This window comes from Miniopterus schreibersii (genome assembly GCF_964146895.1).
Source record: "Miniopterus schreibersii genome assembly, chromosome: 11".
Taxonomy (NCBI): Eukaryota; Metazoa; Chordata; class Mammalia; order Chiroptera; family Miniopteridae; genus Miniopterus; species Miniopterus schreibersii.
In genome coordinates this window covers 10,825,349-10,848,921 of record NC_138111.1, presented here as the reverse complement: position 1 = coordinate 10,848,921, position 23,573 = coordinate 10,825,349, and the positions used below count along the sequence as shown (strand labels likewise).

Below are 23,573 nucleotides of genomic sequence, written 5' to 3'. Positions count from 1 at the left end.
CACTTCCAGCGGCAGGCACTTTCCCGACTCGCAGGCACTTCCAGACTCGCAGGGCCCGCAGCCTCCCCGGGAACAGGTAGGTTTTCATTCACCCGGCCTGACGACTAGATGAATTCTCTCTCGTCCTCTGGGGACTTTCCTGACTTCCTTCTGTAAACGAAGGAAGGGGCACATGAGCACGCTGTATATAAATACGCTCGGGAAGCTTTCTTCTCTTTCCTTAAACCAAATTTGGTTTCTGTTGTAGGCGGTGCATTCCCTCGCAGGGCGGGGCGCAGCGTGCTGTGGAGGGGAGAGGAGAGGCCAGGGGGAGGAGTAGGCAGCGATTAATTCACCCACTGTGAGAGCTGGTCTTCTATTTAATGGGGGGGCTCCCTGCCCCAGAGGAATCAGCTCTGTCTCCAGGACCAGCAAGACCATGGCAGAGGACCTGGGGCTGGGCTTTGGGGAAACAGCCAGAGTGGAAATGCTGCCCGAGGACGACAGCTGCAGGCCCAAGGCCAGAGCTGGGCTGGCAGCCAGGAGCAGCAGCAGCACCCGCTGGGCTCTCACCTGTTGCCTGGTGTCACTCCCCATCCTGGCAGCGCTCACCACCTACCTGCTCGTTGGCCAGCTCAGAGCCCACGGAGAGGGCTGTGCGTCCCAGGTAAGCAAGACTGCGAGCTGCCCTGGGGCTCAGCAGACCCTCTGCGGGCACCTGCAAGCTAAGGATACCCTGGGTAGGGCTCCCTGATCCATCACCCTCCTTGTCCCTCTTGCTTCGACATGCAGAGGAAATGCAGAACATGAGGGGTGGAGAGGCCCAATTCAGGGTTTGTTCTCAATATTTCCAGGGAGTGAATTGTGCCTTTTTATGTTCATATGCGAAAGATCTCAAGCCACATAGTTTTAGACAATTGTAATTGTAGTGCACTGATTAAGTTGAGACTGTTCCTCTTCTTAAAAAAAAAAAAAAAAAACACAAAGAAATTCTTTCAATTGCATAACTAATACACAGTCATTGAAAAAAGTTAGAAAGTACAAATTAGGAAAAGAATTATCATTACTCATAACCTCATAAGGTGGCCACTCTAAAATGTTAACATTTGGGGGTATGTAATTTCATATTTTTTAATAAGATGGGATTATTTTGAGTGTCTTAATATGTTATCATTGAATTTATTGTTAATAAATTCAGAGCAGCATAAGGATATAGATGGCTGTATTATATTCCTATAGATGTATGTGGTACAATTTATTTAATCAACCCCCTTGCTTGAGATTAGAACAAAATCTTTTTCAGTGCTTCAAAAAGAACTGTCTGCCAGATTGTCTATCATTCAGGTCTTGCGGGGGGGGGGGAGGGAGGACCTTAGTCAAAAAATATGGAGAGAGGGTCTAGGAAATAATGAGGGGATACAGGTATCAAGGCAAAAGCTTGTCATTCTCAACTGGGAACATCAAAAATCTTAAAGCCGGAAGAATGTGCCTTTCAAGTAATATCCCTTTTTAAAAATGCTCTTGCATAATTTGTTGATGACTGATTTAATTTCAGTCCAAAGTATTACGTTCCATAGGAGAAAACAGGCTTTTCAGCTGGTTTAATTAGAAACCTGGCTTCCAAGCAGTGCTGGCCAACTTCAGAGCAGAGACCCGGAGAGGCAGAGAGCAGGCCGTGGCTGAAGTGTAGCTCTCACCACCCGGCAGGGTCGGCAGGCTTCGCGATCGGGCGGCAGGGTCCGAGGCCACGTGCCGTCATTCAGCAAACGTAGGCATGCGCAGGCCACCCAGACACGCTGTTTATGTTAGAGGAGCAATGCAGGGCCCGAAAGGTCAGGCTGTGACCCCAAGATCCCATGGTGCTGTTTCCTGGGAAGCCAAACTGCAGCATCCAGTTGACACCCTGGGACGCTGTCCGTCTCTGTCCTGAAAGAGACGGCTGCTCCCGAGGCAGAGTGACTCAGTGACCTGCGCTCTCCTGCGGTCTGAAGGGAAACACTCGCTCTGCCCCAAACCATGCCTGAGATGCCTATGCTGGCAGGAGCCAGAGAACACCTTTGTTGATCTAGAAGAACTTCAGGTGGGTGCCACGGTCCAGAGGGGCCAGTGACTTGCCCAGTCAGGAAGAAGGTTCGAGACGGGAGCTATCGCTAGACAGGAACCTATGAGGGAAGGCGCTGGGTGTCTGCCCTGTTGTAGGTACACAGGAGATGAAAAGGCTAACTCCATTCCCTTTATTAAACCACCCTCCCTGGAGAGTGGACATGTGAGGACATTTGGAGCCATGGTTTGGCCAGGAGATGTAACTCTTGGTGAGTCAGGAGAAAGACAAAGGGAAATGAGGGTGAGGTTGGGTCCCACGCAGCAATTGAGGTCCTGGAAAGAAACAGCCGGCCCATTCAAATAAGAGAGTGTAAAGAGTGTTTAAAGAACTGGAAATGGGTTCAAGGAAGGGTCAATTTGCTGAAACGCAAGTGGATTAAAGGGAACCTCCAAGGCTGGGAGCATCCTGGGGATTAGCCACAGAGGGAGACAGGTCCCCAAACCTTGGCCTGAAGGGGCAAAAGGACAGAGGAGATTTAGAGGAACCCAAGGAAACCTAACATGAAGGAGGGGGCCTGCCCAGAGGAGCTGCAGGCGGAGTAAAGGAAAGCCAGAGGCTGCCAAAACTGCAGGGCAGGAAGAGGAAGGGGGAGGGAAGCTCGGGCCACCCTGCTCCCAGCAGACAAGTGTGCCCAGAGGTCAGCCTCCAAGAGCACAGGAAGGGCCAAGGAGGGTGGCTCCAGAGCGGCTTACAGACAATAACCGGCTCAGAGGAGACTAAAGAAGATGGAATTCGTCTGTGTTTTGTGAACATGAAATTAAATTGTACTTATGAACAAGAGTTGGTTACCTAGGGAACAATAATTGTATATTCAGTTTAACAGAAAGAAAAGAATATTTGTCTTAAAAAAAAAAAAAGATGGGATTCAAGGAAGGAAAACCAGGTCACCGAGCAGAGTTTGGGTGAGTGTGGCTCTTAGAAACCTGAGTTTGATTCCTAGCTCAGCCACGTCTGGCCGTGTGAAAATAGGCATGTGACTTCATTTCTCTGAGCCTGTTTCCTCTTCTACCAAAAGCGGACACTAATATCAACACTTCGACAGCGGCAGGAAGGCACGTGCAGGAGCAGTTTGTACTTTGCCGATGGGGAGAACTAGACTCACACAGTTGCTATGATGCGATTGTCACTCTATGCCAAGCACCAGACAACCACCAAGAAAACTTGATTTTGGCCTTAGGGAGCTCCAGGTCTGATGCGTGACAAGGAAATAGGCTACATGCTGTGGAATTCCAGATGTTCTCTTAGCTCAGCCTTGGGGAAAGTGGTGGTCCAGGGAAGGACTTCTGGAGGAGGGAAGGAAGTCGGTGGTGGCTAGAAAGCTATACCTGAGGTACAGGCCACAGACTCCATTACAGCTCAAAGCCCGTCAGACAACACAGGCCATTGGCGGTAACAAGGCCATTTAAGGTTATACAGCTTAAAGTGCAAACCGGACCATCTGATCCCCTGCTCAGGGCTCCCCTCCACTGTGCCAGGCTGTCCCTCACATTTCAAAGAGATAGCTCCCAGGTCATTGAGAAGAAAATGGCCTCTGCAGTCTTTAAAGGATTTATAATGCACCAGGCCCAAGCCAATCCACTCTCACACTAGGAAAAGTAAGAGAGGAGGGTCACCCAGCCCTTCTAAGGCATTCGCAGCCCTAAGCAGCAAGCCCAGCAGCAGAAGATAAGCCAATAATAATAATACCAGTGATACTAATGACATGATAGTAACTCCCATTTCACATGTGTAGAGAGCTCTCACAAAGATAAGCCCGCTGAACACAGAAATGCAGTGGGGGTGGTGAGCACCCACTTTTGGTGAAGAGGGACTTGAAGGAGAGTCTGTGAGCGCCTAAGGTCACAAAGCTGGGAGGCGACCCACCTAAGTGTCTGAGTTGGCAAATCCAGGTTTCTTTGGTTTCCATGTTGCCTCCCTCTCCACTCACAATCGAGCTTTGTGATCATGGAAAGCACTTTCCATCCACCCCTTTTATAGACAAATGAATCGGTCACCCTTGTGTAAAACAAGAAATTCTATCAAGACAAGCCTGGGCTTGATTCTCCACACAGGGGCCAAAGTGACTCTTTGACAACTTTCACTAGATTGTGTCATAGCCCTGCCTCTGTGGCCTCCTCTCCCTGCCCCATCGCTGGCCTCCAGCCACCCTGCCTTCCCTCTGCTCCCCAGCACTCCAAGTGTTCTTCTGTTCCTTCTCTTTACTTGTCTGTTCCCTCTGCCAGGCCTGCTCTAAGGGATTTCCTCTTTCCATCCTCGGAACAGCCACAGGAGGTTGGCATTGCGAAGGATCTTTTCTAATCTAACTTAAAAAAGAGTTGAGGCTTGAGAAGAGCTCAAAGGGGCTCCAAAGGAAGAGAGTGAGCAACGTACACAACCACCCTGAGCTTCAGTTTTCCCCTATCACCTACCCAACAGAACTGCTAGGAGGTTCCGAGCAGTCTCCATATGGCCCCAGTGGGTGCCTGGCAGTGTGGGCACTGGGTGGGTATTTGTCTCCTTCCTTCTCCTAAGTAGAAGAAGAAAGCTCTTCACAGATCCATAGAAACTAAGAGATAGAAATGCCCTTAGTCCTGGGGTCAGCAACCATGGCCCACGGGCGAAATCTCAGCCACTTCCTGTTTTTGTAAATAAAGTTTTATTAGAACATAGCCACGCCCATTCACTTAAGCACTGTCTGTAGCTGTCTTCATGGCACAACAACAGGGTTGGGTAATCGTGACAGTGACTTACTCGCCTGCCAAGCTAATGTCTAATGCCAAGCTAAATGTGTGGCCCTTTACAGGAAGTTTACTGCCCCTTGGTCTAGTCCTATCTCCTTGTTTTACGGTTGAGGAAACCAAGGATCAGAGACGGGAAAGAAAAGTTTAGGGTCATAGAGCAGGTCGGGGGGGGGGGGGTCAGAGCCAAACCTAGGTTCTACTTCTACAGTCACTTGGCCTCATTCCACCAGCAAACAGGACTGACTCCATTCTTACTAGGTCCCCAGATCAGACATCGGAAAAACAACAGCAACTGTAGGGATGGTCCAGGTTTTTATTAACAGCAACAAAACAGTTCCTAGGATTGTTAAATATATATATATTTTAAGTGGACTCTTCCTTCAGGGGTTGGTTGAGTAAGGAAAGATTCAACGTGACACACTCATTACCAGGTAAGTTGCAGAGTAGAAATCAAAATTAGATGTGAAAAGGTTTGGAATAAATGCCTTTAGGTGACGTGCCCACAAACAAGGCATCGATTAAATACATCATGGTCCTTCCATGAAATGGGAAACTGCAACTGCCGTGTTTTCCTTTTTATGAGGCATCTCCAGATGTAAGGATGGAGAATTTCTCCCAGGTGTGTCATTAAGGGGAAAAACAAAGGACGTAACAGCAGGTAGAATAAGGAACGCTTCTTTTCCAAAAAAATAATACATATTCACATGTATGAATGTTTATAAATGCACAGACTGTCTCAGGAAGGGTATAAGAGACTGGTGGCTCTGCTCTTGTCCAGGTGAGGGTGACAAGTGTATACATTTTCAAATATATACCCTCATGTACAAAATGTATATGTTACCTATACAAAAAAAGTAGACACAGCAAAATGGCTTAGGATATTGAGACTCCTGGAGAGTGTTAGATTTGCGTCTTAGAAAAACAGTGGGTCAGAAGTTCAAACCCAGTTTGAATTCCGACCTAGCCGCTTCCCAGCCGTGTTGCCTTACCTTTCCGGGCCTCCGCTCCCTTATGCATGAAATGGGGTCATTAGAATTAAAGTGCTTCTAGTGTCGGCAGAAGGTGGGAGGTCATTACATAGTAATTAGGGTATTTCCCTGATCATGGAAATTTCATCAGAGGAAACTTCTCCACCTGTCCTGGAACCTGCATCACCGGGCGAGGTAGAGGGTCTGGGCAGGGTAGAGGGTCTGGGCGAGGTAGAGGGTCTGGGCGTTGGAGGGCTTTTCTCAGCCTCTGATATTTGTGAGCTGTCTCCATGCCTCCTCCTCTACCCTGGTCTCGAAACCCACAAACCACACTCCAATCCATTCTTGACCCAGCTGCACTTGACCATGGCCTGGGCCTTCTTTAGGTCCTTGGTGGCTCCCACAGTCCTCAGGATGGGTCCACAGGCCAGGCCACCATCCTCTCCAGACACTGTGCTCCAGGCATGACAGAACGCACCCCACGGGCCCAGCCCCGAGCACTCAGTCCTGGGCGGTGAATTGTCATAGGGGACACTGCTTCCCAGGGTTGTACCAGCCCCCTACCTCTGTCCTTCCCTTCCAGGTCCTACTTCTAGAAGCATCTGTATAGATTCTCCCCCATGTTCCTCTTGGCTCCCTCTAATCTCATTTCCACCCCTTCCTGCAAGGCTCTTGGCCCTTGTTCCCTGCACCCCTGTTCCCTCCCATGTCCCTGAGACCCCTCATCTCCTCCCAGAACAGGACCTCATAGTGATGCCAGCTCAGGCTTCAGAGTGACACGGGCTTGAGGGAAAGCCTGGCTTCAGCACATCACAGTTGCAACCTTATAATCATTTATTATATGCCAGACTCCGTTCTAGGCTTTTTCACATTTAGGGTTTTGAGAAGAACAAATAGGATCAGGTCGATAAAGCTCTTAGCGTGCTGTCTGGTGCACACGCAACACTTTGCTGTTAGTACCACGTGCCTCATCTTAGTCAAACCTTGAAGTCGCGCAGTGAGGAAAGTCCTACTATTATCTCCAGTTTAGAGATGATAAAACTGAGGCTTAGAAGGGTCAAGCCATGTGCCCCAGTCATACAGCTGGAGTGTGGCATTGGGGTTCACATCTACCATATGCACCCTCCTAAACACTGCTCAGGCCCTGGGCATATGCCCTACAAATTACACCTCCTGAGGCGGGGCGGGAGATTTACCAATGACACCTGCAAAGTGCCTGTAGCATAGTAAGTGCTCAGTAAATGCTGGTCCCCTTCCTCCCGAGAGCACCTAGAGTGTTTGCTGAAGGGAACAGAAGGGTGGAGGAAGGCACCAGGTGCCTGACCTCCGGAAGCCCTGCACGCCATGTCTATTAATGGGGAGGTGCTGTCCTCTTAGCACCGTGTGAGAATCCTGCAAGGAGATGTCCAGAAGCGATTGCTGTGAAGCAGATGCTCGACAGACATTATTTCCCTACCCACTCCACCTTGGGGGACCCTTTTATCTCACTCAAGTGTTTCCTCTGCTGGCACAAGGAAGACATTATAATCCCCTTTCCATGTTGTCTCGAGGAAGCAGATAGTTGAGATAAAAGTGTTTTGTAAGTTGCAAAACGCAGAGCACTCAGTTGCCCCTACTGTGGCCTCAGGGGGTCCTGGCACTCCTGGAAGAGAAGCCCCGCTCACTCCAAAGGTCAGGCTGTGGCCAAACGGCAGAGGAACCCGAGGTGGGGGAGGTGAGCTATGCAAGAGCAAAGGCAGGGAAGGCAGGCGAGCTGTGGGGGTGATCCCAAGCATCCCTGCAGCTCCTAGCTTGGGGGTCCGGGATTCATTTGTTCACGTGTTGAAGCCAACACACTCATCAGTCAGTGCCCGGCAGTCCCACCCCACAGGCCACACACTGCCCGCCTGCTGCAGGGCAATGGCTACAAGAGGTCATCTGCCAGCCTGGGCTCTTTAATGAGGCCCTGCAGCTGACAGTAGCAAACAGCTCAGGTTTTGAAATGCATGGGGTGAGGGTACTTTCCATTCCCTCAGCCCCTTTGCATTCCGAAAGGGCAGAAGTCCAGAAGCAAACTGTGGACCGAGGGAGCCTTCCACGGCCCCTAAAGGATCCCAACCTGCCACTCGAGGGGAAATGGAATAGGACCCTGGTTCTCAGCCAGCGGTTGGAGAGGCATTTAAGGAGAAATCAATCACAGTCTTCTGGGGTGCTCTTGAATATATGTCTCTTCAGATTAGGAAGTCAATGTTGCCCCGACCTTCAGGAACCCAGAGGAGCCCAGGAGCAATGGAGATGAGTCAAGGTTGGATGACAGTAGACATTTTATTGGCCTGGTGTTGCCAGCAACCATTTTGAGAGCAGGCATTGAGCCAACTCGAATGCGTAAGACTTTCCCCAAATAAACCACTATTTCTTCCACTCAAATCTTCTCTTTGTTCATTCCTGCCTCCTGTTGCAATAATCTTCCTCTCGTAATAGAGCCTTATTAAGAAAACAGCAATGGGAGGCTTTACATGTTGGTCTTGGAAAAAAAGTCCCAGCTGACAATGATGTTCTTCTTGGGGACTCTGGGGATGTTGTGTTCCTCAACACCTGCCAGCTGGCACTATCACAGCCTCCAGATATTTCATGGCATTCTGAGGCCACTAAAATCCATACACATCCACCCAGATGTGAAAACAAAATGTGTTCCCAAGTTACAGAAATCCAGCAGAGCAAATAGAAAAATGTGTTCACATCCCAAATACATGTTAATAACAAGGGGTCTATGAGCCACAAGGAATGTTCCTGACTCTTATCTGAGTGTCTGCTTAGCTAAAAATCAGCAGGATGTTCGAGAAGATTTCTTAGAAGAATGAATGAGTCAGAGAAAGCCAATCAGGAAAGGTACCATTCCGTACACAGCAGGATGCAACCGAGCTCTTCCCCATTCTCTTCGAGAACCCCACCTTCGGTTTTCTGCATTGTCAAAAGACTGATTCTTCATCAGCTCTCTCAATAGCAACTAAGGAAACAGGCTACAAAAGAAGCTCATTTCTAGGCTGCTTCTCAGCCTCCCAAGCCCACCAAAGTTATTGATGCTGGACAAGTAGTAACATCAATTGGGTTTTCAAAGACCATTGTCCTCGTGACCCTGTGCTAAACGTATGCAATGTGTTCGTTGTGTTTCTGGCAGCAGAAATCCTTGCAGTTGCCCAATTGTTTCCACGCACTGTTGGGCCTCCTTACTCTTGCACAAGCTGTTGGCCTTGCCAGGAATGGTTATTACCTTTTACCACCTGGCTGATACCTGTGAGACCTGTAAGACTCAGGTCAGGGGAAATTTCCCCTGAGTCCCCCACCTATGGGATGGGATGGTAAACTGGAACTTTAAAGGTCAATATAAAGTGATGCTTTGGAAAAAGCCCTCTGAAGGCAGGCTAGGAGATGGGTTAGAGAAAAGAAGAAACCAGATGCAGGAGAGAGCTGTTAGGAGGTTCTTGGGAGAGCCCAGGTGAGCAGCATGCTGAGGCCTAAAGTGGATTCACAAAAGAGAAAACATGCAAAATAAAAATGACAGTTGGGGCTTGTGGAAGAAGAAAGAAGCAAGATTTAGGCCTGGTAACTGAGGGGAAGCAGTACTGGCACCATTAACAGGGTTAGGAAGCAGAGAAAAGGGAGCTGGAGAGACCATGAAGTCAGTTTGTCAATCAAAGATAAGATCTTTGTCCTCAAGAGGGCTGCTAGGGGAGGTTTGGTTGTGTGGCTTGGGAGTAAAATGAGCCTGACAGTCTAGGTTCTAACAGAATCACTATTATCACAGAACTGTTCCCAGACCTAGGCTCAGAAATGGTGCAGCTACATCCACGTGGCCACACATATGTATATAGAGGCGTCCATGCACAGAACACCACCCCACAGACACATGCAGATGCACAGGTGCAAAAACTCTCTTTCCCATCGATGGACCTGTCTTCCCACCTACTCACACAGACACACAATTCCTCATTCTCAAGTGTATACTCACACACACACACACACACAGGTTTTAAGATGTAAAACTGATCAAGCGTCCATGATGACCTCAGGATTACTGTGGGTGGGGACTGAGAATTACGAGAACCAAATCTAGGTTGAGTCAAAATCATATCAGAGAAGGTTCTTTGGAAACATGTTCCTAAGCAAAGCTCTTAGGTTTGCTCCCGAGCTTTCTATCCTCGCACGTGAGTGCTGATTCCTTCAGTTTCCATGCCTTCTTTGCGCTGACTCATACATTCTCTTTTCTTTTTTTAATTTTTATTGAATATATTGGGATGATATTAGTTAATAAAATTAAATAGGTTTCAGGTGACACTTCTATAATACATCATCTGTATGTTGTCTTGTGTGTTCACCACCCCAAGCCAAGTCTCCTTCTGTCACCAAATATCCCCCTTTACCCTCTCCCACCTCCCCCCACCCCCTTTCCTTCTGCTGATCACCATGCTGTTGTTTGTGTCTGCGAGTTTTACTTTCGTTTCTTCTGCTTAATTCCTTAGCCTTTTCCGCCCGGCTCCCCACCCCGCACCCCGACAGCTCTCCGTCTGTTCTCCGTATCTAGGCGTCTGTTTCCAGGTTGTTGGTTTATTTTGTTCATCTGAGTTGAGCTTCATCTCAAACCGGGGCGTTATCTAGGGCTACGGATGTCATTCTCCCCATTTTACAAACGAGGCCAGCAAAGCTCCGGGGAGAAATGTCCTGCTCGAGGCTACGTTGCTAATAAACGGTGGAATCAGGCCTCGGGCCAGGCCTGTCTGCCTGGAAGGCAGGTCCCCCCCAGCGCCACATGGCACCTGCAATGGCTCACAAGCTGGGATTGCCATGAGGAAAAAGTCTCCATGCATCACAAGAAAACAAGAAAGAATTGTAGAGACCGAGGAGAAGGAGAACACAGGGCTTCTTTCTTTTTTGGTATCATTTTTTAAAAACAGTTCCAATTTCTAAATTGTGATGAAAAAAAAGAAATGAAGCAAGTGCCATTATTTGTTTAAATAACAGAACCACTGGCATGATGCTGGAGTGGCCTAGAAAAGAACGGGGACAGCTCTCAGGACAGAACCTCTAAGGTGGGCTTCGGAGACAAGCGTAAGAGAGACATGTCAGCAGGGTGCTGGAGGAGACAGGCGGAGAGCTCGGGTGCGAGATTCCCATCGACCGAAGGACTCTCACTCCCATTTCCCTCATCTCAGAGGGCCCGGCTGGGTGGCGGCAGCCTCCTAATCATGCCCCTGCTTTGGGCAGCTGAGTGGACGTTGGGGGTCAAAAGGACCACAGATCTGAACCACGTCTTTCTTTCCCAACAGACTCCAGAAGGACAGGAACCTGGACCTTCACATCAGCGAGCTTGTAAGTATTTCACACTTGATGCCTTCTCTGGCGGGGGGGAAGAACATACAGTATCTGATAGCTCTGGTGTAGGAGGTTCAGGGGGATGCAAACCCAGAGGAGACGTGAGGGGGCTCCCCAGCCACCACGAAGGCAAAATGGTGCCATGGCCAAGTGCAGGGCCTGTGGGTTGAGCTTTGGGCAATAATTTCACCTGTCTCTGTCTCATTTTACTCACCTATAAAAATGGTTATGATAGTACCTACCTCCCAGGGTTTGTGTAGATTAAATTAGCTAATTCCTACAAAGGCATTAGAACAATGCCTACCACATCAAAATACAGTGATTTTTCCTTTTTATCATCAAAAACACCATCTTTATCACTGCAATTAGGACACACCCATCTAATACAATCCTTTCTAAGAACCAAAAGGAAATCGAGGTCTTCTGGAGAACTGACAGGGAAGCAGAGGACCCAAAAGGGAAAGGGACCGGACCTATCAAGGTCATATAGCTACAGAGTGATTCCCACCCCATTCTCTTAGGCCATCCAGATATCTCAGTGGATATGGTTAAAGGGAACATGAAAAAGGCAAAAGACCACTTAGCTCCCACAGAGGCAGTAGGAGGAAAGGAGAGACAAGGTGAGGTTTATCGAGCACCCATCATATGCCAGGAATCATTCTGAACACTTTCCATCCATGGCAGGAATTAATGTGCCCATCTTAGAGATGAGAAAACAAAGTCTGAGATTAGATAACTTGTCCAAAGTCATGGAGCCAAGATTCATTTGTGTTTAAGACTTTCTCCTGAAAAAAAAATCACAAAGAGGGGAACTGGACCAGGCTGGAGAAGAGGAGTATTTCTCTCCGGTTGCAGGCACCATGCAACTCCCCAAATGTTGTCTTCATTCCAGTCACCTGCTGGCTCATACAAAGCATTTTTCTCTCCGTTCCTTACAGATGCACCTCCCGAAGCTGGTGTAGATAAGCCAAGGGCACACCTGACAGGTAATTCTCCCTGGTGTGTTTTCCAGAAACCATGGGCCATGGGCCATGGGCCTGAGAGTTCTTTCAGTGCGTTTGCCAAAGCTCATTCTAGTCGTTTCAGACTAGAAACCACACCCGTTAGTAACAGGCTCCTCCTCTCAGCGGAGGGTTTTCAGATGCCTTCCTTCCTTGAGGGATCCGAAGACCCATGTTTCCCGGGCATTTCCTCTCAGATTCCATCAGCCCTCTTCCTTCCTCTACTCTTCCTCTCTTTCATTCATGCAGGCAGTGAGAAATGGCTTCCCTCAGGCTCTGCAATTCCTGTAATTCTCAATCTGGTCAAAGATGAACGGCCCTGATTTGCCAATTTATTGAGTCCATCTGTGCCCTATTCAAAATGAAGTTATTGGGCATTTACACTCAGGAAGGTATTTCTGAAGAATTCACATTGATGTGAGGAGGTTGAGAGCAATCTCGTCACATCACCAGCTGGCCATCCCCCAAGTCTAGTGTGGAAACTCCTGGCGTCTCACACCTGGAGCTGTACATACCTCTAGGACTCCAGAGAAAAGAGCACAGCAGTGCAGAAAGATGTTAAAAACCCATTGAAACACTAGAATTAAAAAGCAACATAACCTCCTGAACTATAAAAAAAACTGCAACCCACAGGGGAATATCCTTGGGCCCAAGACATTTGTCTTAATATCTGTTCAAGACGAAGCTGTTTGTGGGGAGTCCTGAGTAAGGATTAGGATTAGGGAGATGCCAAGTTCCCATCGCTTACCACTCACCTATAAGAGCAGGTGAGGTTGAAAAGGCTGGGCAAGAAAACCTTAAAAACTGAGTATGGAGATGCCACTCCTCTTTTTATTGAATGGGGGGAGTTGAAATTGGTGAGGGAATCTAGGGTCTGACACCTAATATGTATCAGACACTGTGGTAGGCATTTTACACATATGATTTATTTAATCTGCATATTAGCCCCACGAGATGGGGAAACTGAGGCTTGGGCAACTAAATTCACTTAACCCAAGTGGCATGACTAAGGAGACCTGAAAGCTGAGCTTGACTCTCAGAACTGCACTGTTTCCATTACGACACACTTCCTACCCAAACTCCTACTTGCCGCTGTTGACAGAGCTAATTGCATACCAATTTAACAGAACGTCCTTTCTCTAGAGACGAAATGATTTTGCATCATCTGGGAGGAATGTTTTCTTTTTGAATCTACTACAACACCAACAAAGAAGGAGTACAAGCTATCACGGGTGACTAATAAAAGTGCCTTTCATAGATTTTGCAAAGAAGCAACAGAGCTCTCCAGAGGCCACTTAGTGCAGGAGCCAGGGGAGGCCACACACATTCGGATCCTGTATCATAGTTGCAAAAGAAACCCAGTCTAGTTGGCAATGGGAAAGATGCTTCAGAAAAACCCAGGAACCAGGTTGCTGGTCAACCACCATGGGTGAAGCTTGCTAAGGGCTTCTTTAAACAAAACCAGTCCCCAAGCTGTGGCTGACAGTACATAATGGTCATTACTATGGACTTCAAAAGTAGTTGTAGAAAATTAAAATGCGTTTTTATTTTCCCTGAAAAAGTATTAGTTTACTGCAGATTATCTCATTTGAAATATGGTTTGATTCTATTTACTTTCTTTTGCTATAGATATATTTCATGAAAGCATTCATTCATATGTTCTATATAATGTATACATGTAAATAATGCAAACTTAAGAACATTTTTATATAATGAAATAGATTTGTCCTGGCCAGGTGGAGTGTAATCCCACACACCAAAAGGTTTCAGGATCGATTTCTGATCAGGGCACATACCTAGGTTGTGGGTTCAATCCCCAGTCAGGGTGCATACTGGAGGCAACTGATCAATGTTCCTCTCCCTCTAAAAATCAATAAAAACATGTCCTTGGGTGAGGATTTAAAAAATTAAAATGAAATAGGCTTATTTTTTAATCTGTCAAAATGAAAGGTGCTAGTTTATTTGGGGAAAGAAAAGAAATATGTCTTGAGTAATGCTGTATCCAGCCACCGAGATAAAAATGTCTGTGTCTCTTTCATTCCCTTGGCCTTCAGAACAAGGCTGAGGGAGCTTTATCTCCAGTTCACAGACAGGAAATTGGGACTCGGAGAAGAAGAACCTACATGGCTGATTAATAACCTAGAGTTACAGAGTCAGGGTTGGAACGGGGCCCAGCTGCCCAGAGCCCTGGCCCCTTCCCCTCCACGAGTCAACTACACTGGCTTACAGCTTGGCCCTGTCGATGTCGGAGACGCATCTCCAAAGTGTTCTGGGCCTCTGGTTCCAATATTTGCCCTGACGCAGATTTTTATTAATTACTACCTGTGCTTCACGTGGCACTGGACCGCAGTGTGAAGAGGGGTGACAGGAAACATTTGACTCTGCCTGAAACGCCCCCTCTCTGCACAGCACGTCTGAAGCAGATGGGTGTCGTTTAGACGGTATTCCCAACAGGGGTTTATACACACCATCTCTTTTCATCCTTTCCACGCATATTATCATCTCCCCCTGACCCCCCGCCCTGTTTTTGTTGTGTGTTTTTAAGGAAAGGAAAGTCAAATACAGATTAAATCCCGACTTATAAGGAACGAGACTTTATGCAAAAGGATTACCGCGGGGGGGGGGGGGGGGACTACTGCAATAGGGAGGTGCTCTGACCATAGAGTCTGCAGGTGTCTCCAGAGTTAGGCTAAAAGGGTTTTTCTTTCACAGAGAGGAGTGAACAAAGCTAGAAAGAAGCAGGTGTAGGGAGCGGGAAGGAAGGCTGCCCTGACAGGAGAACTGCACCCTGACCCAGGCTGAGGGTGCGCCCAAGTTCAGGGGCCTGGGAGAAGGAGAGAAGCTTAATTAAAGTTCCGTTAACAGGCGTTTTGTTCCGATGAATCAGTGGGGAATAAAACACTGGTCATTTATGAGGCAAAAAATGGGAATTTGGAGGGTGTTGTGTCTGGCCTTGCCCTAGGGAAACAATGTGGGCCTCCACCTTCTTCTCTAAGTCATTGGGGGAAAGTGGGGTTTTGCAGTAAGCTGATTCCCAGGATCCTTCACTGTTTTCCAGGATCACAGGAGCCAGGTAAAGTTTAAAACAGTCAGGTAAGAAAACTCAGGCAAAGGAATTTGCCCAGGTCACCGGCCTAAGGTGCTACTCTCTGAACTAGTGTCCACGCACGTGTCCTCCACTCTTTCCTCCTCGAGCAGCTTGTTAGCTGTTGGTTTTGTTCAATCACTTTACTCTCTAAGAGTAACGAGACACGAAGTAAGCCAGCCCTAGGAAAATAAGTGTCACATGATCTCACTCATATGTGGAGTCTAATAAAAAACTAAACTGATGAACAAAATAGGCCCAGAGACATGAATGCGTGGAACAGACTGATGGATCTCAGAGGGAAGGTGGAGGTGGGTGGAGGGGGGCAAAAGGGGGAAAATGGGGGACATCTGTAATACTGATAACAATAAAATAAATTTAAAAATAGTAATAATAGTGAGACACTTTTTGCAAAGTCCACAGGTTCCAACACGAGCAAATTAAACCTCTGTCTTGTCTTTGTAGTTGTGAAACAAATGTCAACACAGCCCTTGAAAAATCAGTTCCCGGCTCTGGATTGGGAACATGAACTTGGCTTGGCCTTCACCAAGAACCGGATGAACTACACCAATAAATTCCTGGTGATCCCAGAGCCGGGAGACTACTTCGTTTACTCCCAGATCACATTCCGAGGTACCATATCCAAGTGTGGTGAAATCAGCCAAGGGACCCAACTGAAAAAGCCAGACGTCATCATCGTGGTCATCACCAAGGTAACAGACAGCTACCCGGAGCCCACTCAGCTCCTAATGGGGACCAAGACAGTGTGTGAAATTGGCAGCAACTGGTTCCAATCCATTTATCTAGGGGCCATGTTCTCCTTGCAAGAAGGGGACAAGCTGATGGTGAACGTCAGTGACATCTCTTTGGTGGATTACACAAAAGAAGATAAAACCTTCTTTGGAGCCTTCTTGCTATAGGGGCAAGGCAGATGTGGTTGTGTGAAGTCCTCTCCTCCTACTTCCTGATTTCCTTTATTCATATGTAATTATAGGCAGGGATTTTTGTGAGGCATTCCACAGAGACAGCGGTTTAGCTATGAAACTCAGGGCCCAAAAGCCCACACTTTATACACCTTACTGATGAGAATACAAATTGGAAAAAGGCAGAAAAAAGCAGATGTATTATCATGGTTGCTTGGAAGGGTGGTATCTAAATGTCAGAAACTGGTCACCAAATGAACAGATGATCTACTCAAAACATTTCCACGCCTTCCTATGGGACAGTTGTCACCAGTGGCCTCAGTTCTTCAGTTTGATTCAAGGCTTCAGTTCAGGAGCCTTGAATACAACCCAAAGCCCTGGAAAACAGTGTAAACCTTTCAGAGGAGAAGTCCTTAATCACTTTCCCCAAGTACACAGTTTCATGTCTTGCCTAAAAAAAAAGAAAGAAGCTGGTATTTTTCATGGATGTTCTCAAAAAAAGAAATGCTTTTTCGTGATGTTATCTATGGCAAATGAAAAAAACTACCTTTCCCTTTGTGTACGCACATGTAAAAACAAACAAGTGTGAGTTCCATATCAGAAATACAATAGTGTTTATTTGCCACAGTTTTCTTGAGCACCTATTATGTTTGGGGTGTTACCTTTACCCAGAAGACACTATAAAGACCAAGACAGACTCTACTCAAAACTTAAGTCAATATCACTAGATAGCTCCTGGTCAAATGTGTCTCAACATGCTCCAAGGACTAACTCCAAGTCCTAAAACAGTATCGTCTGACGGTGTTACATACAATTTCTGGAGCACTCCTGACTATGTAAGACATCCAGCTGATTAGGTCCCTCAAGAAACTTGGAGACAGATTTTTAGCTAACTAGACCAGCTGTACAACAAACCTGATGGATGCCAGGAGACAATGGACTTATTCTCTGGGGCAGAGGGTGGGGGGAAAGGGGGGTCAATCACCAAATCTGGAGAAGTTAACCTAGATCTGCTTTGAATTTTGACTCACACCTTTATATGCAGAGTGTTATGTGGGTATTTTTCTCTTGAAATACTCAAAGGGACTTGAATATGGGATTAGCTCCTCAGCTCAGCTAGGGCTTCTGCCCTGGAGGAAAGGCTGGACATTGAGGAGGCCCCTCCTGAGCGTCAGTGGGCTCATATCCTCTAGCCTATATCATTTCCTGCATTAGTATGTCAAGGGTGGGAGGGGCATTTCTGCTCTCTTAGCCTCTGTTGACTTGTCTGTAAAGCAAGAATCCACCAGTTTGTTTCCTAGGATCAAATGAGTTCATGGGGATGGAACGTTAACGCTGAGCACTGTGTGAAGTCTGAGAGCACGTCAGTGTGACATGGGAGTGACCTTCAGCACTTCAGACTTTATTATAAATGCTCCTGTTGTGGGAGACCTCAGCAGGAGGCCTGAAAGCAAACCTGGCACCGAAATCACTCTTCCCCTTGTTGCCAGGAGACTCCAGAGGCACAGAGGTGTGGGGCTCCTGAGCACTATGATTGGTGCAACAGTACTTGATTGATGTTTGTTGAGTTATAATTAAATAGAAATTAATTTTCATTTTCTCAGTTGGGAGGTGGAAGCTCTAAAGACTTCAGCTTCTCAAAACAGTCAGCTCAGGGCTCAGTGGGAGTGCACAGAAGGGTGTGGTCACCTCCACCTGGTTCAGAAGAGTCTTCTCGAAGGAAGTGAGTTCTGAAAGGAAGGTGGGCGGACGACAGATGGCGCCGGGGAAAGGGCATCTCAGATGGAGGAATTACCCTTTCCTTAAAGCAGAAAGGAAGGGTTTCTCAGTAACTATAAAACCAGCTTGATAAGTGAATGTCTCCACGACTGACTCCTAGAACAATATTTATTGGTAGAACAGGAATGTTTTATCAATGACTCTAGTCTGGCTCTGGGATCAGAACTAACACCCCATTAAGAAGATAAAGTGCTCTGTCTGCACCTGCATGAGAGCACCCGGCAACTAGGGGTGCAGGAGGGAATCTGCATGGAAGAGGCGGGTGGCCGGCTCGTCTTCTCCCCGAAAAGGGACCCCTGTGCCCAGGGCCTTCAAACCTGCCCACGTTCCACACGGCATCTGGTGGATTTGGAAGTTCATTCAAGAAATTGGAATTTCCTGCTATCCTAAAAGACTTGACGCTTTGAAAAGATCCTACCACATATTTATTTCACTCCCGTCATAAGCTTGTTTATTGAAAAATGTATTGTGCTCAAACTTTTCACGGCTGAATTTGTTAAATGCTCTATGATGTATCTTTTACTGGTCAGAGAGGCCCAGCCAAACATTTCTAGTAGGGCTCAAGTCCTAGGCATTATTTGCATGGCAAATATGTGTGCCCTTGTTTTTAAAATGAAGTGGGAGAATGCTTTTTAAGACCCCTATTGGTGGTCCCCTAAAAGGAGTAAGGGGAATGCGTTCAAGGATCGGAAGGGGGGAAGGAGCTTGCTTATATGCTTTAGAAAAGAACTAATTTAGGGGGAAAGTGCTTTGCTGGTTCAGTGTCTCTCAAAAGGTGGAATTTAAATCAATTCCACAAACATTTACTGAGTACCCACTCGTCCTGGAGACACAGAGATAAATTATTTTGGTCTCGGATGTGTTCATTCTAACAGCTCAGTATCTCCATTGTCTGCAGCTCTTTTCATTTATTTTGGTTGTATTAGCTAATTAATTAGCTAACTTTAGGTACATGGATATTTTCTCATTATGAAAATGGGTGCCGTTTGGTGAAGGCTGATCATTAACAAAATGACTTGTGTTTTCTACAAGTGATTTTTTAAATAGCTACCCAAGGACAGTTTTCCATAAATAAAAGGGGAGAAAATAAAGATACTGTTTTCTATGGTGGAATCCATTATTAAGCCAAATGTGGAGAGACCTTATTATCTGCTGTATTCAAGTTTGGCCAGCAGCACCCTTGAAAACATTAGAACTTTACAGATGACCCAGAGGTGTGTGCGTCCCTCAGCAAATCCAGGAGCCATGATCCAAATGCATGGGGTCACTAGCATTTTGACCCTGGCATGGTTTGCATCTATTGGATAGAACAGAATTGCTTAAGCTACTAAAATTTCTAAGTTTTTAACTAAGCTACAGTAGAATGTGAAAAGGTACACTTTTCACATCCTGAAAAGTGTCCGGTCCCATCCAGGAGCAAAGCGTGCCAAAGCCCTTGGCTCCATTTCAACATAAGCTGTCACCCGAGGAAATTCCACTTCTGTGCCTGTCAATAATTCCTCTGGGTTATAAAAGTTCAACCAGCTCCCTCTGCACGAGGCGTGCCAGCTGCCAACATTCTTTTGCAAGGTATTTTCCAAGTCCTTTCCCAGTCATGTCTCCATGATTGTGACACTGGAGATTAATCCCTTAGAACAGAGTGGTTTGTATTCCACACCTTGCAAAACACACGCGAAATCTCTTGTCCTAAGATTTCTTGCTCTCTTAGGGCCCAGAGTCCTAGAAGTGTTTTGCCATTTTTAACAGATTTTTTTAACTGTGCATCACTAGGCTGGATATTGAGAGCTATTACATCACATTGGCAAGTGGGCCTGAGGAGAATTCAGTGGACTGTTAACCCCTGAATCCTTTTGCTCCAGTGGTGACAAATGGTGGGTCAGAGCAGTCACATCTGTGCCCTGCCCCACTCCGACAACCATATTTACAACTTCCCAAGCTCTGAGACACGTTTGTCCCCCAACCCCTTCTATCATTCCATTTTAGGAAGAAAAGATGACCACGGCAGCCCAGACGGAAGTTACTTGTCAGGGCCACACAAGGAGTTAATGGCAGATCTAGAGCTCGAATACTATCTTCCTGAATCGTAATACTAGGCACATCCAGTTACCCTCTGCTCTTAGCAAACAGTATTCACTTTAATAACTAGAGGAGAGAAATTAGGAGAAGATACGGAATGATGTAGAAAGAGAGAGGAGACTTCTCCCGTGTGTCTCTGGAGGAAGGAGCCAGGACTAATGAGTGTCAGTTACAAGGTCTCCATTTCTGGCTTGATAACCAAGGGAATTTTCTACCCCAAAACCAGAATATCCCCAGACAGTGATTCCCCAGTCCCTGGAGATATTCAAGCAAACGGCTTATCTCGAAGGTTTTGTAGAAGCTATTTCTTCATTGAGGTAGGAGGAGGGATTGAACCAAATGATATCTGGGTTTCTTTCCAAATCTACGACTATGCCATTGTTTAATTAACTTCTGCGTGTTCTATTTGATCCTGAAGAACCTGGAGGCCTTGTCAAGAATTCAGTGGCTTCCAGCCTAGAGTAGAAGCCGTTTCCCACTTGTTCAGAGAGGATCCAACACAAAGTAACTCTGAGATCTTGGCCAATAGGGAATGTTCTGGGATTTTAGAACTGATGCAATCTGTAGTGTTTATCTGCTCCAAGTTACATCATTTCAAAGATGAAGAAATCCAGGCTCAGAAAGATGATACAGGCAGCCCAGTGCCAGAGAGCAGCTGGTAGCAGTGTTGAGACTAGAACCCGTATCTCTGACAGCGAGCCCAGCCGTCGTTCCATCTCACCCATGAATCAGTTCTTTTTGGACAGCCCTCACCCAGAGGCTGGAGAGCCAGGACTAGAGGGAACGCGGCAGGCGGGTCCCTCTGTCGTGGGGCATAGATTCAGGAGGAAGGAGACACACAATATGAAGTAAATAAAGTAGCTGAGCTTAATCAAATGATTTTATTCTTAAAGTCATTAAAATACGCCACTTTCCCCTCTTTTGTTTCAGGGGTGTAGAGATTAAACAAATGTAGGTGTTTATGTGGTTTAAGTGATAAGCCCCATGTGCTTTCATTGGTTGTATGTTTTATGTTAAAACTTCACAATCGCCAAGTAAACTGCATATTGTATGTTGTTGGATACGGACTCTGCTGGTACGCAGCCCGGGTCTCCGGGCACTCCCTGTCCACTCCGGTCTCTGCGAATGAAATGTTGTATGTGTTGATGTATTTAATAGATGTAACTTAATAAACTGGCATTAAAAGCCACAGAATTTTAATAATTGAGTCAATCTTTTGTTAATCTGTTCATTTATATTTTTCTAAATTAAGATCTCTGGGGGATCTCTTGGGGTTTTTTAAATGCAGCTAGTTTTCCATGTACTTGAATGCGACTGATTTTCACAGGCTATAATTAATCTTATAACAAGCTGACTATGAAACCCCGCAGATTGTGCCACTGGTCAGATAATGGGAAGGAGAGAAGGAGGGAATCTTCTGAGTTCCCCTTATGAGTCAGGAGACTCTATAGTTAAGTGGCCTAAAGTCATACCTAGCAAAAATAGAAACAGAGGCCAGAGAAAGCCAAGTTAGTACTTCACAGAGTCAGAATTTGGACCTGGGTCTCTCTGACACTGCACCCCGCTGCTTCTCACGAACACAGTAATCAGCACAAATCAAAATGGTACAACCCACCCATTCTTTCCATTTTCCAGAACAGTAGCTGGAGTCACCATTGATGCTCAGCCAATATTAGATTGGGACCATACTAAATTGTCATTTTGGTGGGTCAGAAATGGACACATAGAATTTCGCTTGTTTCCATCTGATAGTTATAGATAAAATCAGACATAGATGAAGAGAGGAGAGGGTGAGGCTCTCCTCCAAAACATCTGTCTCAAAACATCCCTCCCAGTGGGAGACCTCAGAAGACACTGATGCCCTTCCTAAATTCAGCTCTCACATTTACCTTCCCAATGGGAGGCTTCAGAACATACTGAGGTCCTTCCTAAATTCAGCTCTCACATTTACCCTCCCAATGGGAGGCTTCAGAAGACAATGATGCCCTTCCTAAATTCAGCTCTCACATTTACCCTCCCAATGGGAGGCTTCAGAAGACACTGATGCCCTTCCTAAATTCAGCTCTCACATTTAGTTTGCATCCACTCCTAGGAATGAAACGAACAAAACATTTTTTACACTTACGGAGAGAAATGAATTATTTGCCCTAGATTTATTAAAAGTCAATTGTATGCAAAGGTCACAATGCCAGTTCTCCAGATGAAAACTATTCTTCATCGAATCTAGCTCAACAGCCACCTTTTCAATCAATTCTCAAAAAGACTCTTCATCCCTGGAGACCCCGGAGCAAGGAAACAAAACTAACCAACAGCCTCTCCTCATGCTTGCCGGGTTGTCCCTGGCGGATGCACGGCATCCCGTCGGGACCCAGCCACCCTTCAGTCCGGCACCCAGGAGGGGGTCTGTTCTGACATGTTAGACACGGTTCCGATGGGCTGACGCTTATGGCACACTGGTGGTTGGATATTTTGACTACCATCCCTGTTTCCATTGCTTCCTCTCTCCCTCTCTCTCTCTCATATACGCATGCACACACACCCCCCAAAATAATAATAATCGCAATCACCATCATCATCATCAATAATAATGCTCCGGGGCCATAGCAGTAGAAAACATAGTGGATCTGGAGCCCATAGACCTGTGCCCAGGCCCGGGTCTGCCGGTCGGCACATCTGAGCCCGTGGGCCGACCCCTTCACGTCTATAGATCTCACCTTCCTCCTCCGAGCCCCAGGAGCAGGAAGGACGTGAGCTAAAGCCCCTTCCAACTGAGAACCGTTTAGAAACAGGTCTCAATAATTTCATGCTTGACTTTCAAACAAGCTTCCCTTTTTCAGGTACGTTGCAGGGGAGGGGAGAGCAGAGGGTTTCTCCACGAGAAGGCAAAATTCCCCGTGTACCTAGGCTGCAGAGCTCCCCAGTTGGCACGCGGGGACTTTTCACCCCATCAGCGCAGGAAATAGAAAGGTAACTGGAATTGAGACGTAAACTCCGGGGCTGGTGAATCCTGTTCTCTTTTGACAGCTCTGTTCTTTACCCCTCTGCTCACCCAGCCCCTGCGACTTTCACCCCAAGTCCCCTCACCAGTCGTGTAACCAGGGTCAGCACTCACCCAGCCGACACTTGATAAGCACCCTCCCCGTGTGAGTGAAGAGGGCAAGGCCACTGGGCCCACCAAGCTTCTGCGCTATTGAGTTGAAATCATGAAGGGGGTACAATAAAGGAATTAATAAATGAGAACACACTGTGATAAGCAATCTCAAGGAAACAAACAGTGTGTAAAGATAGGGAACATCAAAGGACTCCTGTTTTATACGGGTGATTCAGTGCGTTTGATTTCGTTAACATTTGGACTCCACAACAGTTTCTGACTGATAGCAAGTGTGACTCACTCAGTGGGTATTGCTAATGACTAGGACCTTCAGGGGCAAGAACAACATGGTTGAGCACTGGCCAGCTGCCAGCTGTCCCCAAGCCAAATCCAATGAGTTGCACCTTGGACTCTTCTGGCATGGCTGGTGATAAGAAGCTCACCAGTCCCCAGATCTCCACTCCACACTCTCAGATGGGAAGCATTTTTCCCCTGTGG

General features: G+C 46.8%; 1 protein-coding gene across 1 annotated transcript; it reads left to right on the top strand.

Annotated features, from left to right (window-relative positions):
• The first annotated feature begins 403 nt into the window (after positions 1-403).
• TNFSF15 (TNF superfamily member 15) lies at positions 404-21,183 on the top strand. Its single transcript, XM_081152041.1, has 4 exons — positions 404-646; positions 11,075-11,117; positions 12,059-12,106; positions 15,672-21,183. The coding sequence occupies exons 1-4, from the start codon at positions 419-421 to the stop codon at positions 16,124-16,126; spliced, it is 774 nt and encodes a 257-aa protein (XP_081008167.1). The 5' UTR covers positions 404-418; the 3' UTR covers positions 16,127-21,183.
• The last annotated feature ends 2,390 nt before the right edge of the window (positions 21,184-23,573 follow it).